Raw genomic sequence first — 18296 nt, forward strand, 5'->3', positions numbered from 1 at the left:
ATTCAGGGCTAGGATGAGGAACATTGTATGCGTACGAAGCATAATACAATGATTACATTAAAAAGTAAAATGTAGAAATAGTGTGAGTGAAGACAGAAGGTGAAGAGGCTCTTCCCTGCAAGACTCTCAGTGGGCAAAGTTAGCCACAGTTAGCCCTTTATAAAAACCTATATTTCCTCCTGATTTTCAACCAGCCTCTCCATCAAAACTTGCTGTGTTTCTAGCTCTAAAGACTGAAGACAGAAACGTGTCTGCCTAACCAGGCAGTAGAGACTGGCTCATGCAGTCTTAATGGAAGTCCCCAGATCCAAGATATTCCTTCATCCAGTGGAACAGAGGCAAGAAATTAAGCTACAGGGAGTGGAGGAATTGTTTTTTTTTGGGGGGGGGGGCAGGAAGTAAAATAAAAGGAAAAAAGAAGAGAAAAGAAACAACAGAAAACTTAGAAAAACTAAATTAATTCAAAATAATCCATCACCCAGAATTCTAGTCTAGGGAAAACCAAACAACCTGGATCTGTGTTTAAGAAAAAATAGAACCCCAGCCAAGGAAAACTTCTGATAAGGAAAGAGCAGAGTCTCTCTGAAGACGATGATGAATCAGAGCTTTGCAAAGGAGCGGTGCAAACCTCATGGCAAAACCTCACCTATTGTATCAGCATTGGAAGCTGCTAAAAAAAACCCAAATAAATCTAAAAGCAAAGTCTCTTTATTTTTGCTCTAGAGAGGAGAGACGAATTTCAATACGAAGAAAGTGTTGGCAGAAGAAAAGAGGAAAGAGCCTTATAAGAAGAAGAAAAGGGTCCAGTGGAATAAAATGAGGCTTTTTTCTCTTCACCAGCATCCCAAATCAGGGAGACATTCCATTTCCCCCCTGAAGCCCACTTATTCCAGGTCCAGTATTCAGCTATGCAGATGAAACTAAGCAGCAGGTTATATGGAACGTCTTGCAAAAAATAGATTTGTTTTGTTGCATGCAGGCAATTCTGTTGATTACATTGGTGAAGCTGGTGTCTCTGTGTGTGTGTGTATGCATTGGGTCTTCTTTTCCTTCCCTGATTTGGATACATCATCTCTGTCCCTTGTCTTGACAGCTCCTTCCTGGGCATATGTGGACCTTGGCTGAAAGAGAGCTGCTGGGGCAGTGAGGGGCAGAGACCTCTGCTGCTTTGTGGCATTATGAGAAAGGGAGCCCGTTTTGCCATTGACTATGTGTGCTGCTAGCAAAGGTGTCCAAAGGTCAGGAGATGCCGTTGCTTTCCTCCTTGAAAACTCTCTCGTGACGCTCTTAGCCCAACAGCTCTCTTGGGAGCAAAGGTCCTGGCTGTTGTTTCAGGAAAAGATGAAGAAGCTCCACCAAGGCCCAGCCAGTGAGCTCTCCCTGGGTCAGAATCACTGCTGCTCCCTTTCTCCTGTTGAAATAGAAACAGACACCTTTGTCTGTGGGATCAAGAGGACACCCACAAGCCCTGACTGTCCTCACAGCCAGGGAAAGGGCAGTGGAGCTGGAGAGGCCAGCCAAGGCCGGCGGACTGAGGAGGCATGGCTGACCTGGGATGGGTATGTCAGTGCCTCTCGTGCTGCAGCTTCTGTTCAGGAGGGCCAGCATAACCTTGGAAGGGTGGCTGAGCATCCCCAAGGGCCAGACCTCCTGGCTCTCCGCACTGGCACTGGCCTAAAGCGGGTCTCTGAGGAGAGGGATGGGCTCTCTCTCCCCAGGAAGCCCCTTGCCTACTCTCCCTACAGATCCAAGCCCAGAGACCGCTCGGCAGATGTCATTGAGTATATTGTGAAAGAGTTGCAAGGGATCAGTCGGATCCAGAGTGAGATTGCTGAGCTTCAGCAACACCTCACCTTGATCAAAGGGTCTGTGGATGAAGTCTCTAGCTGCGTCGACACGGTTCTGAGTGAGATTGAGGGTCTTCAGAACAGCGGGGCCCCTACAGGCAAAGCCTCTGTTGGGCCCAAGGCCCGGAAGCCCTTCCCAGGAGCCCCCAACAAGGAACCAGTCCTGTATTTTTATGGCATTCCTGAGCAAGAGGGGGAGAACACCAAGGAGCTGGTGTGCAGCCTCCTCTCCAAGTACCACTGTTTCAATGGTATTCAGCGTGGTACATACATCAAAGATGCTTACAGGTCTGGCACAGCAACGGGCATTCAGTTGATACCCCGGCCTGCTGTTGTGAAACTTGCTGATGATAAGCAGCGGGACTTCATTCTCCAGAAGTCAATTCTCTTGCAAAGCACTGGAATCACCATCACAGCTGGAGGGGAACCAAGCCCCCTGAATGGCCAGGTGGACCTTGGAGTTCAGTTGGACACTTTGCCATCGCCTGGACCCAGGCAAAACCACTGGATGCCTGGGGCTGTTCAGGGGGATGGGGTAAGAACAGAGGGAGATGGGCAGCTCCAACTGGACTTGTGCCAGGTTGCACATGAAAAGGCCAGTCAAGAGGTTCAGGGAATAAGGGAGGAGTTTAGCCCCCCACAGAAACCTACTTGCTTGATTTCTGAACTTGAAAATGATGTGCAGTCCTTTGGCAGTAACAAGGAGGGTTTGCACACCAGCAGCACTAATTCCTCTTGCACACGTGGTACTTCTCCAAAGTCTCTGGAGGATCCTAAGCCTGAAAACTGCCTTCAGAGGAGGTCTTTGTCCTCAGCAGAATGCTTAAATCTCTTGGGCAAGGAGCCTGGTGTATGTGAGGGAGGAAAACATGGCTTAGAGGCTTCCAATGCCAACAAAGAGAGAGTCCCCTGTGTGGAGGAGGAAGGCAAGGCTGGAGGGCTGCTGACTCCAGGGGGAAGTGAAACAGACTGTGAGGCTACCACTCTGGAGTTCCTGAGTCCAGAACAAGGGAGCCTTCTGGAAGAAGCCCCTGTGGCAGTGGTGGCTCCGGCCTGCGATGTGGCATTGCGCAAATTGGTTGGCAGCAGTGAGACCCTCAAAGATATGATCCAGATTGACCTGAATGAGCAAGATCCGACCGATCAGGTCTTCAGGGAGGTCTTAGAGAATTCCCAGTACTTCCTGGAACACTCTCGGGAGAGCATTGACCTTGTGGACATGAGGTTCTACACCAACAAACTGGGGAAAGCGCTGAGCCACTTCCGGTCTGCTCTACAGGTGGTCTTTCACAAGCTGGAGACGGGTGACCCTGAAGTCCTCCTTGAAAGTGAAAAGGGCCTCTGTGTAGGAAATGAGCCTGTGCCCACCCTCTGCAACTCAAGCGCAAACAACAATGTAGACTCCTTTCCTGAAAGCCCTGTGAGTCTCTCCTCTGAGAGCCAGGCCAACACTACTCTGAGCAATGACAGTATGGGGCTTCCACAGAGAGCTCCCCGCAGCATGTCCCTGTCTCTGGAGGAGGAGGCCCCTGCCCCTCTTCCTGGGGGCTCTCTGGATGCTGGGAGTTGTGAGGGGGAGCCCTTGCCCCCTGAACTGGACCCCCAAAACCCCAGTTCAGCCCCTGTGCAGCCAAGTGGGTGCAGGCCCATGAGCCTGGAGAAGGTCTGCACGGAGACCATCTATTTGAATAAGTGCATCAACAACTTCAAAAATGTCTTAAGGGAGAAGAGGCAGATGCGCCGGAGGGTCTTGAAGGATCTGGCCCAGGAGGCGAGCTGGGCTTCCTCGACTGATGAGATTTACTCAGGTACATGTCAAACTGTAAGCATTTCCTTGTAAATAAAGTGTGTACCTCCCAGGGACCTGCCAACGTAACAGTGACTCTGTGAATTTCACAGGGTTTTTGTAGGCAAGGCATGCTCAGGGGTTTTGCTTTATTGCCTTCTCTGAAATAAGGCCACCTGCACCTGATGGTCTCCCATTCATGTCTTAACCTTGTTTAGTTTTCCCCATTCAAGACCTGACCTTGCTTAGTTTCTGAGATCAGAGGGTACCCCTTCAGGGTATTTAGGCTTTCTCTGTTACCTACAGGACCTTTGGCATGCAAGGCAAGGGCTACCCATTAGGGAAGATGTCTTGGGGTTTAGCAAGAGAGAAAATTCAGTTCTTGCTGCTTATAAAACAAGGAGAACTTGCTCATCAAAACCCTGATTCTGGGGTTGTTGTCATCACAGTGGTGATGGCCTCTTCCTCTGTCTCCAAAGAAGTAGGCAAGGATGCTTCCCCTATGCATGAGGGGCAAGTGTTTCCAACACCATTGCTCTGGCTTAGAGACAATGTGAGCTTCCCCCTTCTTATCACAGACATAGGATGTAATTGAACCAGGACCTGCTGCCATTTCCCATATTCCTTGGTCAGGGAAGGTGATGCATGCTGAGAAGGTGACACATGCTGAGACAGAGTCTTTCCTGAAGCACATCTTTAAAGATGCCTCTCAGGTGGGGTTCTGCTATAACATTCTTCCTCTCTTTAAGAGGGTGGAAACCCATAGGAAATGTTCTGTTAGGCTGCAGGATTAATGTGAATCCACTCTGGTGTTGCTGTTTCTCATAGGAATTTGCTGAAGGGTGCTTTTCCCTGGGGGAATAATGCAAGGCCAGCACGAGGCTGAAGGTGCAAACTGACCTTGTGGCTAGTTCAGGCCAAATAGCATCCATGTAGCATTCATGCTAGCAGGGCATGTGAGCATTTAGCTATTCCAGCTTCAAACATGATTAGCCTTATTTTGTTTTTAAATTTGCTGTAGGGTTTTATCTTTGTGAAAGGGAATGAAGCATCAAGAATAGTGGAGTTGAACTTGAAGGAGGGACCGGGGGTGGGGGACATAGGAAGTGGCAGGCAGGGCACTTCCAGGAACCACTTCCGTTGACATAGATCAAGGGTGGGTAGGGGGGAATATGCAGCACTTGGGGCCTCCGGGGCATTGTTGTGGACCCATTGGACCCCTAGTCCTCCATATTTCCTCCTCTTGCCATGTTCTTTTAATTAGAACACCTGCTCAGCACAACCCTGAGGGCAGGGGGCCACATGCAGACCCCAGACTCAACTATGTTGTGGTACATACCACCAACAAGCGGTGTACCGGTGCCGATTCTAGGGTTAGGGATCGTGCGGCAACTGCATGGTCCTTAACCTTAGTACGTGAAGGCAGAGTAACAGTGGCGGCGCCTGGTGTACATGGGTGCTGTCGTTGTTACGTAAGCGCTGCGTGGTGTCTGCACATTGCCATGTGACGCATATGTAACAAGCGCGCCAGTGGCGCACCTGTTAAACCGCCCCTGCGGATTCTTTTTCCTCTGGAGGGAAACTGCGCAGTTTGGCAGCTGCAGCTTCCCTCCAGAGGAAATTAGGCCACCGCCAGGCCGCCCTTTTCAGGCATTCTGTCCCTTGCCTATGTTTCCCCAAACCTCCAAGCTTTAGATTTTTTTAAAAATTATTATTGCTATGACTTTCAGGCACTTTGTCTGAAAACAAATGCAAAAAAGACCACCACCCACCAATGTGTACCAACCTGTCAAATTAACAATCTGTAAACTGCTTTGAGAGCCTTTGTGGCTGAAGAGTGAGGTATAAATACTCTAAATAAATAATAAATAAATAAAATAACCTCCCCTAACCCTACCCCCAAATGGTGCAGTGCCAGATGGAAGTATGGGAGGGTATTTCAGCATGCTCTCAGGGTGTGTGTGTGAAAGTGGTCCCCAGCTTCTGCACGGTTGCCTGCCTCTTCCCTAGGGGGCATTTTTGCCACATTTTCACTGTGGCAGACAGTTTTAGTCCTAAAAGGAGCCTCTTTTTATCCACAAAGTAAAGCAGAAATTGATGGGAGTAAAGCCAGAGCTGTTTTGATTTCAGGTGTGTGTGTGTGTTTTAAAACCCTTAAGATAAAATCTTTTTGAAAAATCCAAAGATAGATGGGTGGGCAGAATGGGTGAGGTGGGGGATATGGGTGCAGTGCATGGGGCTCAGAATCTTATAGAGGGTATCCCATTGCTTCCTCTTACTTGCATGAACAAAGAGTGAGTTGCATTTATTTTTGAAGCCAGGTCTCTGTGCCTGATCTTTCCTCATAGAATCAAGGGCCATCCAGTCCAACCCCATTCTGCCATGCAGGAAATCTCAATCAAAGCATCCTCGACAGATGGCCATCAAGCCTCTGTTTAAAGACCTCCAGGGAAGGAGACTCCACTCTGAGGGTGTTTGTTCCACTGTCAGACAGCCCTTACTGTCAGGGAGTTCCTCCTAATGTTGGGAAGGAATCTCTTTTCCTGGAGCTTGCATCCATTGTTTTGGGTCCTTTTCTCTGGAGCAGCAGAAAACAAGCTTGCTCCATCCTCAATATGGCATCCCTTCAAATATTTAAACAAGCCTATCATATCACCTCTTAACCCTCTCTTCTCCAGGTTAAACATCCCCAGCTCCCTAAGTCGTTCCTCATAGGGCATGGTTTCCAGACCCTTCACTATCTGCGTCATAGCAGATGGAGCTGCTTCTCACGAATGCAACCTTTAGTGCCAGCTTTTCTGCACTTGGCATCCTCCAGGAGTACCCTTTATCACTCTGGGCAGCCCATGTCAGTCTCCCATCTTCCTTCAAGGAGAGAGACGAGCAAGGACTGGGACAGGTCTAGCCATTGCCCAGTGGGATTGGCAAGAGATGGAATTACTTGCCTCTGCTGCCTCCCACCCCGTATGCATATGTGTACTACCCCTTTTCCCCACAACTGGGGTCCACAACAAAAGTAAAACAGGTGATAAAAAAATACTTCAAAATGGGAATTGGTTGCTATATTAAAACACGTGGAAACAAACTAGAATGCTAAAATACTCCTAAATTTAAAAAGAGATTATAAAGGGTACTCAGTAAAAAAAGGCACAACATTGATCCATTAAAATGTCCTTCACCAGCAACCAGCCACTTGCTGGGGGTCTTTGCTTACTGGTGGACAAAGGGCATTGAGGAGGGCCATGCTTTCTGTGCTTCTCTGGAAGACAAAATGAAAGCTGCCAGGCAACATCAGTCTCATAAAAGTTCTGCATAAATTGTGGGCCATTAAAATGTACTGTGGGAGAGTTATGGGTGACACAAAAAGTTGGAAATGGTAACGGATCACAGTGAAATGAGAGCATTTTTCATGTTGTGAGATTACTGTCTCAATTGCAAATAAATTTGGAAGATGAAGAGGTTTTCCTGGCTGTCCTGTCGCTGGGTCCAAGCATGATGTCTGTGGTTTAATCTAGATTTTTTATAAAATTTAGCATGGGTCTATTTTTCCAGTGGGACTGGAACAGGTTACTGCAGTTCCCCACATCTGTCAAAGTAGGCTGAAATAAATGCAAGGATGCCTTGGCCTGGCATAAAGGCATAATAAAGAGAGCCAGTGTGGTGTAATGGTTTGAGTGTTGGACTAAGACACTGGGAGACCAGGGTCCGATGGCCCTCTGATCAGCCATGGAAACCCACGGAGTGACTTGGGCAAGTCACTCTTGGTCACAGAGGACAGCAATGGCAAGCCCCATCTGAACAAATGTTGCCAAGAAAACCCTACAATAGAGTTGCCTCGGGTCACCAGAAGTCAGAAATGAGCTGATTGGTAAATGGAGGCCATTCCTGATTGCAAGACCCCTTAACCTGTCATTTTCATGGTGTGACAAAAGCAAAACAAAACAAGCCCTTGGAAATAAATGTTGGGAAGCTTGTAATTAGACATTCATTCCCCTTATTTCTTGTGCTTTTCATCCGACACTGAAGAGTTACACTAAGTGAAACGAGGGAAGGTTGCTAAGAATTAGCCATTTTTTGTAGCATCACATTGTTCAAGTAGTCTTTCACATCTTTTAAGGCAACAGATGGGAATAGAAGAATGAATGTCCTCCACCTGTTAGTTTTGCTGCATGGGAATCTGTCTTTATGCCTGTTGCCACTATGCATCTTTTTATTAGGGAATGCAAGATTTAGAATTTAAACAGAGAGGAAAGATAAAAATGAGAAATAAAATGGTTTGGTCTGGGCTTGGGGTTCCCAAGTGATCTCTTGCAGTTCTGCTTCTGTTGTCATATTTCTGACCATTAAGAGCTATCAAGCGCTAGCCAACAATGTACCCTTTTGTTGTCACGGGTTTTAATTCCATAGAACATTTCTGGTCAGAATTGTTCCTTGAAGCAGGTCCAGAGGAAGAGCTGAAACTGGGCATCTTTGATTTTGACACAGCAAAACTTCATTCAAAGGAGAGCGGCACTTCCCTTGTTGGCATAATAATATCTCCCTGTTAATTGTTTTTTAAAAAATAAACAATGTAAGTTCAAACTTCCCTTTCAATTTAAACATGAACCACCACGTTGTGATTTTATTATTTATAAATCATAATGACTAATTAAAATCACCAGCCATTCAAAGGTGCTGCTATTTTTTCTTCCCGCCTTACCAAACATAGCCATGTTTTATGAAAGTGCATTTAACATGGCCTGAATGCCCTAAAAGGCACCAGATCTTGGCTGATCTTGGAAGCTAAGCAAGATCGGGTCTGGTCAGCCCTTGGATGGGAGACTGCTAACAAATTCTAGGTGCTGTAGGCTCTGTTTCAGAGGAAGGAACTGGCAAAACCACCTCTGGGTACCCCTCCCTATGAAAACCCTGAGAAATTCAGGGATTGGCATACATCGACAGGTGACTTAAAGGCACACAAATACACATGCAAAATATGTACAGTGGATCCTTGTTATACGCTGGGGTTTGGTTCCAAGATCCCCCGTGTATAACAAAATCTGTGTATGCTCAAGTCCCATTAAATATAATGACATAGCAAAATGGTGTCCCTAATAAAAAATGGAACATCAAGGTAAATTTATACTTTTTTGGAACATTTTCAAACCGTGTATGCTTAAATCCGTGTATAAAAAATCCGTGTATAAGAAGGGCTAACTGTATCAGGCTGTCTCAAGTAGGCTCCATTGTTTCACACAACAGCTGCTGCTTCTTTTCCTCCTCCTCCTCCTTGTTTGCACTCAGTAGACTATTAAAACATCATAAAATGTTTGCACTCAACAGGCCATTAAAATGCAATACATATTAAGACACTTGAGGGATATTCAGTATTTATGGCCTCCCTCTCCCTGCTGTAGCTAATTTGGGATCAGGCGGCAGGCTCAGGGAGTGCGGATGGTTTGCTAGCTGGGATGGTTTGCTGGGTGCTGGCCATGGTGCTGACCGGAGGGCCAACCTTGGCTTGCAGGAGGAGGCCGGAGGGAGTCTCTCTCTGGGGACCCAGGGAGGAGGCAGGAGACCCACAGCACTTCCCCTCCTCTGCCCCTTTCAGGCTTTTTCCTTGAGGCACTTAGGGGTTGTTCTCACTGGCTTATACTCCGGTTTTCAAATCGAATTCAAGGTGTTGTGTTCCTACTGAAACCCAATTTAACTCTAGAACAGTTCTAGATTAACCCGCAATCGTTTCCACTATGATTTGAATCTGTATCGGTGTATTTTATTTAATCTGGGTTAGAGGCTTATAAACCGGAGTAAAAAAATAGAAGGGTCGACCCTTGTATTTTTCCTTGATTCGGGGTAGGAATCGGAGTATTTAAATAGGAATGAGTCAGCCTCTGAATTGGGTTAACTGGAAGGGAGGAGCGGAGCACGATGGGCTGGTTCGGGGGGAGTCGCCCTTTCTTTGTCCCCATCCATCGTCCGTCGCCATCTTTGCCTCCCTTGTCCCTTTGTCCGCCGAGGTCTTGCAATAAGAGAGCAGGAGTAACTATGGGATGGCTCCCAAGACAGCCCAGGGAGCAATTTTCCCCAAAGATTCTCTCCCCATGGGGCGGCCAAAGCGAATTAGGGGACCCGAGGCTCTTTCCAGAGGTACTATGGGATGGGTTTTGCAGGACATATCCCTGCTTCATGGCTTAAAAGACAGTTCAGGGAGTTCTCTATAAGCATGCATATTAACACAAACATCTGCTCCAGGTGCAGGTGAGGGTCCATGATTGTTGGTAAGGAAAGCAGTAATGGCAAAAGAAGGAGGGAACAGACAACCAGAGAACTCTTAAAAGCTTGGGCGCTTATGACGCATAATAGCTTAAGTGCCTTCTTATTGGTCCTTTTAAAAAAAAGTGCCAAATTAAAAACGAATTACAAACGGTCAATAAATGGAAACGCAGGAAACAGCTAAACCGGTTTATGTTACTCCGGTTTATTGTGACGTCACGATGACGTCGCTTTGATTGACAGCCGAAAATGGTGAGTGCGAACGAAATAACACTAAAACCGGTTTATATATACACCGATTCATTCTTGAATAGGAATGAAAGCGGATCATTTACAGCGAATCAGTTGGTACATGAGAACGAAGAAAAAAAGCGATTTGGAACGTGGGATAACACTCGTGTTATTTTGAATCGGTTTTACCGAAACCGGTGTATTTTAAATAGTTGTAAATCGTAAGTGAGAACACCCCCCCATGTCTGCCAAACTGCTGCAGCAAAAGTCAGCAATAGCTATGCTAGCACACTGGGCACCTCCCTCCCCAATAGAGCTGAAGCAGCCAGAATTTATGGATAGATAGATGGGAAAACTATATCTGTTTCTACCTGGGTCTCCATGGCTTTGTGGGTCCAGACCTTGCTGCAGGTGAAAAAAAGCAGGAACTCTTAAGAGGGAATCTCCATGTTCTGTTTCAGGGGAGGCAGTGAAAGTGTGGAGTTAACTGAGCTTCTTTGCTAGAAGTTTATGTGGTGATGTATAAAAGAGGTGTTGGGTATTTCCCTGAGCTATGGAGCAACCGCAGCATAAAGAGCAGATGTTCTAGCTGTGTTCTCTACTGACTTTTTGATCCCAGACAACCAAGAGTGTGCCTCTCCTGTCCAGTCCCATGTTCATTTCTGACCTCAGCTGTGGCTATCTTTCAGACTCCTTAAATCCTTGTGGTTTAGGGCAAGGAGAATGGCCCTCACTGGCCCATTAAGCAAGAGGTACCAGGTACTGCTATCATTTAAGAGGGCAGACTGTATGTTCTGAGGGGCTGAAATGCTTGCTTGTCTTTGTACTAAACCTTAAGCTTGTTTTATACTTCTTAAGTCAAAAAAGAAAATGAATACCAGTGGTTTTCACTGAAAGGGAGCAAACCCCTATTTTGCAAAAAAACTTTTTGGCTCTCCAAAATGGAGCTATGTGCACTAACACTGCTCCCAAAGTGATGTCTGGGCTGCTGGTTGACAGAGCCTTCCTTCTAGTTTGTGGGAGACCCACAGGGCCAGCTTGGCTCCTCTTTCCAAACTTTGTCCATGACTGAAGTCTGCCCTGTGCTAACCATGTCACTCTCCTTCCCTCTCCTTTTCCTCTTTTGCAGAAGGAAGTAGAGGAGAGCTTCAGGTTATATAAACTGTCCTTGTAACCAGTGTGTCTCTGACTTTGACACTCCAGTGTGGTGATATTGGTGTTTGTGCATGCCTGGTTGGATTGTAACTCGCTTGCTTTGGCTGAGGCATCAAGAGCTTCCAACCCCAACCCCCCAATTAAGCTTGGCAGCGCTTATCATTTGAAGGAGACATCGCTGGCATATGCGTGTGAACCCAGAAGAGTCTGTTCAGTGCCAGTGAGGTTGGGGAAAGGAGGTCGATAGCCCCTCTTGTCTTGCATGAGTTTCTCGCTGCTGTGGGTCCTGCATTTCACTTAACTTCATTCAGTTTTAGCAACATCCTCAGTGGGCTGAATGCAGGCCAGGAGGATCAGGCTGGGGATAGTGGGGTTCAGAATTTGGTTGCTTCTCAGTGGGTTACAGCAGCTCAATAACCTCGGGGAGCTTTATTTGCCTTTTTTGGAAAACCCTGCTCTGAAATTTGCTGAATAAAGGAGGATATTTTTTTTAAAAAAAATGCATTTTAAATACAGAGAAGTAATGCCTCTTTGACCTCAGCACTTTTAAAAAACATTGTTTGGTGCTGACCACATTGTCAGAAGATGGTTCTTTAAAAAACTAAAACTCAACTGATAGAGAAATGTATTCTGTAGTGTTTCTAGTAAAATTAGTAGTCGAGGTGGGAGTCACATAGTAGACTGAATTAGACTGAGTTGTGTTAGGTGAAGAACAAGTCAGAATAGCAGTAATGACCATTTTTCTTGTTTGTTTCTGAATTTTGAGCTCTGAAAAGGCAGAGAGGCCCGTAGTTAATGGGATCATTTTCAGCAGACAGAAGTAACAAGAAGCATGTTGTTTTTTCTTTATAAACAAAGTTGGAGGTTAATTCTAGATGGAACACCACATGAAGAGTCAAGTGGAGTTGGTTTAAACACCTGATCGTTGCAGCCACCTTGCACACTTCGAGTGGTGGAGGGCCCTTGCAAAGTCTCTCCCATCTTAGCAGCCTTTTCATGGACTGATAGGTGTACTCTTATCTGAAAGACGTACTTCAGAGGGAGAAATGTGTGTTCATTTTTAGAAGGAAAAAAATTACCTAAAAGCCACTGTAGAGCATATCAGAGATAAAAGCATTATCTTATTTTAGGTTTGAATTGTGATTTTAATGAACTGGCATGATCATCTGTCCATTAGAATTTGGGGTTACAGAGGAATGATGGAGGGGGGCACAGATATCTCCTTGGGAAGCTGAAATGGCTTGGTCATTGCTTACAGCCACCACCTTGCCACAGGAGTGGGCACTGGTCATGCCATTGTGTCTGCTTGAGGCACCTCTTACATGTTGGTGTCATGTTTAGATAAGCAGTAAACCCACCCCCATATATATTAAATGCACTTAACCGTGTGTGCTGACCTGCATCTTAATCATCTGCTCTGCTCTCTTCCTTGGATCAGCACAAAACCAGCAGACTTTGAAGAGGTGCATTTGATGATCTCATTACTATCCAGGTTTTACAGCACCGCTCTTTCCCACATACTGCTGGGGGCATCTGTTTTATGAGTCTGGCCTTTATATTGTCTCTTCCCACACCTGATATGAAGAACAGACTGTTCTTCCTTTTGCCTTCTTATGCCTCCAAAGAGAACTCACATCTTAACTTCATCTTTACTGGTCTGTGATCTCTTTTTTGGCGTATTCCCACACTCTTCCCTTTTAGTATATTCCACCACTTTTCTCCAGATTTCTGAGGCACTGGCTGGGAATTCCTTCCTTTCATACCAAGCAGCTTGGCTTGTGCCAGGAAAGTGCCTGGAACAAAGACATCCCCCCCTGCCCCCATCCCTTCATGAATGGGCGTTTTTTACTTCAGCAACTTATTTTTTACTTTTACTTAGCGGGGGGGGGGGGGTGGCTCCATTATTACATGTAGGAACTTTGCCAACATAGTCATTGACAAAAATAAAAGTGGGGATGGGTTTCTTGCTTTTCTCTTGTTTTAGTAAGCTGACCCTTGTTCCATTGTTGGGCAACCCTAATTCAAACAGCGCCATGGATCTTAGGCTATCTCACTTCTCTGGATTGAGCCCTGAGTGGTTGAAGCCCCTAATTATTTCTCAGCACCTGAGTTTACCAGTTTCTCCTGGCGTAGTTGTTGCAAGCCAGCTGGTCAGGCACATTTCAGTGCTCATGCTCTTGCCCAAGCTGGTACCACTCTGCAAGTTTGGGGCAAGTGGTCTACTTTCTTTCCTGGAAATGGATGGGTATAGAGCTTCCACTGCTGCAGTGACCCCTCTAGGTGGGAGACTGGGGGCTCTTCAGGAATTTGGCTCCATTTACCCGACTCTTGGCCCTCTCTAAGGAAAAGGTTAGAAAGCCATCAGCTGCAAGGCTGTCCTCAGGTGTGGCTATGCATGGACAGCAAGTGTGGTTGGGGTGGGTAGTCTGGTACCTGAAAGAAGTTCCACCTGTTGCTGTCTCTTTCCTGAGACACTGGGAAGTCTGCTCATATTATGTTTTTTACTAGTCACAGAGGATCTGAATGAGGGTGATGGTAGTTGACTTAATGGCTGTATTCTTAATCTTGCATCTCAGTTGCTGTCGAAAGTGTTAATGGTGGTGAGATTATATTTGAAAATGATTCTCATAAATAATAGAATGACGACAGGTGGATTAAAACTGTTAGGATCTGGTCTTGAATGGTTGATCCAGGGAAAGGTTAAGGGTTCCCCCACCTTCAAAAATTGCACTGAACAAGCTCTGCAAGACCCTCTCTGTGTGTGTAAGCATCAAACTGCATGCACCAGTGTCCTCGCCTGCTTTGTTCCCTGACTTGCCCAGCATCGCTGGGGTCTTTGAAAGTATTGCTGAACATGGAGCACTTGCCCACACTCCCTTGCATGAAATGCCCCCCTCCCCCATTCTGAACTCTGCTTTTGCCCAAAGTAATTCTGGTGTCTTCTTTCTTTTCAATCATTTCAGGGTCAGGATGATGGTGATCCATCGAAGTCACCGTGGTTCAAGGGAGGGTAAGTGGCCTTTGGAAACTTTCTAAATGTCCATTGATTCTGCCTGCCTATCTGCCTTGCCTTGCCTAGACTGCTTGTCTCTCTGTGTCTGTCTGTAGCTCTAGTGAGTGGGAGCAGACAGGAGAGGAGAAAGAACTTAGCTAAAGGGTTATGCCAGAGTTAAAGCAGTCACAGTGGCACTTGATTACTCAGCTGCTTCACAGATTCCCAACTGTTGTATCAGATGTACCACCTTCTGCTGGCCTATGGGCCATCTTTTAATCAGGAGTGGGCAACTAAGGAGGTTAGCGAGCCACATTGTCTCCTCTCCAAAGGACTTTGGAATGTTGCCCCACCCTGATTTTTTTTGGGGGGGAAATGCCCCCCAAATGCCCCTTCTGTGTCCCCTAGGATGCTGGAGTTCCTGGGGCCTCAGGTTAGCCCCTGGCGCTTTGCGGGTACAAGGAGAAATCCAACCAGCATACTGCTGGGTTCCAATCTCCCTGCAAGGAGAGCAAGTTTCAGGAGGCCTGGCTCCTGTGATGGACATTTTGAAACATAAACCTGCCATCCATTCAGCACTATTGCACCTGAGCCCTGCCCGGGTTTGCAGTGGCACAGGGAAGCTTGGATCTCCTCAGAGGGTTAACACTCTGCCCTCTCACTGCCCATTGGACAGCCTCCTCTAGTATCCCTCATCCAAGACATTCTTTGGAGTGGCAGAGCTGCAAACCGAGACTGCTCAAAGTTGTCCTCACTTGAAAACTGGCTGGCTGGGATGTTGTCAAGGAAGAAAAGCTTCCTGGTACATTACACTGGAACACTCTCCCCTGCCTCTGCTAGTTCTGGACCAGGTGAGAGTTCACCCCACTTCTGCCCTGGGTTTCACAGTCACTACAATCCAGATGTTAGTGCATGAATGAAGATCACTCACAATCTCTGGACAAGCCTTATGTCTTTAAATCAGCTGAATGCATCCTAAGGTTCCATTCCAGATGTACTTTTGTGGCATGAGCAACCTGCATCTGCTGCAGTTTTGTCCAGTCTCCTGAACACCTGCTTAGGCCTGTGGATACTCCCCAGCCTGCCATGTGGTTGGCTCACAGTGCCATCCTGAGTTGTCCATCACCTGAGAGTGGCACCAAGAGCTCTCTCCTGGCCTCAGCTGGGCTGGGTGGCATTGAACCTGTTCTTCACTGTTCCAAGGTTAGCGGTTGCAGCTTCTTCACCAGTTCCAAGGAGGTAATGGTGGCCCCATCCCAGTTCTTTACAGAAGAGCATTCTTCTCTTTATATCAGTAAAAGCGTCTCTTGCCAGAATAATTTGAGGTTATGGTTCCCCCATAGTCTTTTGGTCCCTGGGGATAAAAGGCTCCCTTCTTCCCTTTTTTTGCATTGTAGCAAAAATGAGAGAAACTGCTCAAGGTGCACTGCTGGTGATGAAACTGCCTGCCTGGATAGTTACCTTCTCATAAGAAAAAGCAGTGAGTCAAGGCAGGTGCCTAAGACAGCAGGATTCAGGTGTGCAAGGGGGATGTTTCCCCCCTCATAATCAATTGTGCCTGTACAGGAAGAATGCTGGGCTTCTGTGAGACTGACCCCCTGAGCCAGGCTGAGCCAGCTTCTGATTCAAATATGCATCAGCAGACACTCTGACAACTCAGGATTCCCTCCCTTTCGGCTGTGGCAAGCCCAGCTTGTGTCTGTGCCCGTGTCTGTGCCCGGAGGGCTTCAGAAGGAAGGCGGCTGCAGAGCTTCTCTCCTTTTTGCATGTGTTATCTCACACCAAGCAGCTGCTCTTTTGTTTGGCCAGCCAGAGAGGTTGGTGCTGCCTCTCTGGCCTGCAGAGAGCCACTGGCCACAGAAACGGGAGCTCACGAATTCCAGCACCGTTTGAAGCCAGCAAGAGCTTGTTTTCCCATGACGAACTGAAGGTTTGCCAGGAGAAAAGACAGGAAGGCACCATTTTAGGTGCTGTTTGATTTTAAATGTGTTAATATATTTGATCAGAGCCATATGGCTTTGATCTGTAACATTTGAATTCTCTTCTCTTCTGGTACAGCTTTTGTACAGTTGCAGCCAGGACTGTGCGTATGTGTGTGTGTAGCTCCACCCTGACACATCTCTGGGAAATTAACTGGCTGACTATCTCTTTCTCCCCTTATAAATTTTCTGAACAATGCATTAGGCAAAACTAATCAAATATGAAATTTAAGCTGGAAGAGGCTTTAGTATTTGGAGCTCTCTGTCATTCAAGTGCCCTTTCCGAGCTTGGCTGTTGCAGGGACTGTCTCTTGTCACACCTGTACAGGTGATGCTTTGTTGCCTAGCAACACTGAAACTCCCGGTGATCTCCAGGGGAGCCTAGGCTGCCACCCCAGAGGCTGTTTCTTGGTGGGTGGGGCTGGGAAGGGCTGCAGTTAGCAGCCATATGAACTGCCATAATTATCAATCTCCTGGAGAACAGGAGAAGTCCCAGCAGACTGGAGGAGGGCAAACGTTGTCCCCCATCTTCAAAAAGGGGAAAAACTGATTTAAATCAGTTTTGTTTTGTAAAATCTCAAAAACACTAAATTAAAAGGAAACATTTCTGAAAGTCTAGGAGCAAATACCAAAAAAAAAAAAAAAAGGGGGGGGGGGGAGGATCCCAACAATTATCGTCCAGTTAGTCTGACATCGATACCAGGAAAGATTCTGGAGCAGATCATTAAACAGAGAGTCTGTGAACATCTAGATGGCAATGCCATAATCACAAAAAGTTAACATGGGTTTTAGAGAAACAAGTCATGCCAGACAAATCTAATCTCTTTCTTTGATAAAATTACCAGCTTGTTAGATGAAGGGAATGGTGTGGATATAATATATCTTGATTTCAGTAAGGCCTTTGACAAAGTTCCCCATGACATTCTTGCAAACAAGCTTGTAAAATGTGGGCTAGACAAAGGAACTGTTACATGGATTTGTAACTGGTTGCCCGGCCGAACCCAAAGGGTGCTCAACAATGGCTCCCTTTCATCCTGGAGAGAAGTGGCCAGTGGGGTCACACAGGGCTTTGTCCTGGGGCCAGTGCTATTCAACATCTTTATCAATGACCTGGATGACAGAATTGGGAGCATACTTATCAAATCTGTAGATGACACCAAATTAGGAGGAGTAGCTAATACCCCAGAGGACAGGATCAAAATTCAAGATGATCTGAATAGACTAGAAAGCTGGGCCAAAGCTAACAAAATGAAATTCAACATGGAGAAATGTAAGGTACTGCACTTAGGGCAGAAAAATGAAATCCCCAGATATAGGATGGGGGACACCAGGATGAATGAAACTACATGTGAAAGGGATCTAGGAGTCCAAGTAGACCATAAGTTGAACATGAGTCAACAGTGTGATGCGGCAGCTAAAAAGGCCAATGCAATTTTAGGCTGCATCAATAAAAGTATAGTGTCTAGATCAAGGGAAGTAATAGTGCCACTATATTCTGCTCTGGTCAGCCCCCCCCCCCCCGGAATATTGTGTCCAGTTCTGGGCACCACAATTTAAAAATGATGTTGAGAAACTGGAGCGCGTCCAAACAAGGGCGACTAAAATGGTGAAAGGTCTGGAAACCATGCCCTATGAGGAACAACTCAGGGAGCTGGGGATGTTTAGCCTGGAGAAGAGAAGGTTAAGAGGTGATATGATAGCCCTGTTTAAATATTTGAAGGGATGTCATATTGAGGAGGGAACAGGCTTGTTTTCTGCTGCTCCAGAGAACAGGACCCGGAGTAATGGATGCAAGCTACAAGAAAAGAGATTCCACTTCAATATCAGGAGGAACGTCTTGACAGTAAGGGCTGTTCAACAGTGGAACACATTCCCTCAGAGAGTGGTGGAGTCTCCTTCTTTGGAGGTCTTTAAGCAGAGGCTGGATGTCCATCTGCCGGGGATGCTTTGATCTGGATTTCCTGCATGGCAGGGGGTTGGACTGGATGGCCCTTGCGGTCTCTTCCAACTGTATTATTCTATGATTCTATGATCTGTCTGTTTGTCAGTTG

At 46.5% G+C, this 18296-nt stretch overlaps 1 protein-coding gene across 6 annotated transcripts in view; it reads left to right on the forward strand.

The window, feature by feature from the left end:
• Positions 1–18296, forward strand: part of UNC13B (unc-13 homolog B) — a 295806-nt gene that overhangs the window by 162856 nt on the left and 114654 nt on the right. For 3 of the 6 annotated variants that reach the window (XM_042454367.1, XM_042454369.1, XM_042454368.1), the window contains exons 2-4: positions 1094–3655; positions 11249–11271; positions 14238–14284. In XM_042454367.1, coding sequence (XP_042310301.1) covers positions 1210–3655; positions 11249–11271; positions 14238–14284 — 2516 coding nt within the window. In that variant the 5' untranslated portion in view covers positions 1094–1209. The remainder of the gene's footprint in view (positions 1–1093; positions 3656–11248; positions 11272–14237; positions 14285–18296) is intronic. The other 3 variants (XM_042454370.1, XM_042454371.1, XM_042454372.1) reach the window with 1 other exon arrangement.

The sequence above is a fragment of the Sceloporus undulatus genome, chromosome 2, assembly GCF_019175285.1.
Source record: "Sceloporus undulatus isolate JIND9_A2432 ecotype Alabama chromosome 2, SceUnd_v1.1, whole genome shotgun sequence".
In the NCBI taxonomy this organism is placed as follows: Eukaryota; Metazoa; Chordata; class Lepidosauria; order Squamata; family Phrynosomatidae; genus Sceloporus; species Sceloporus undulatus.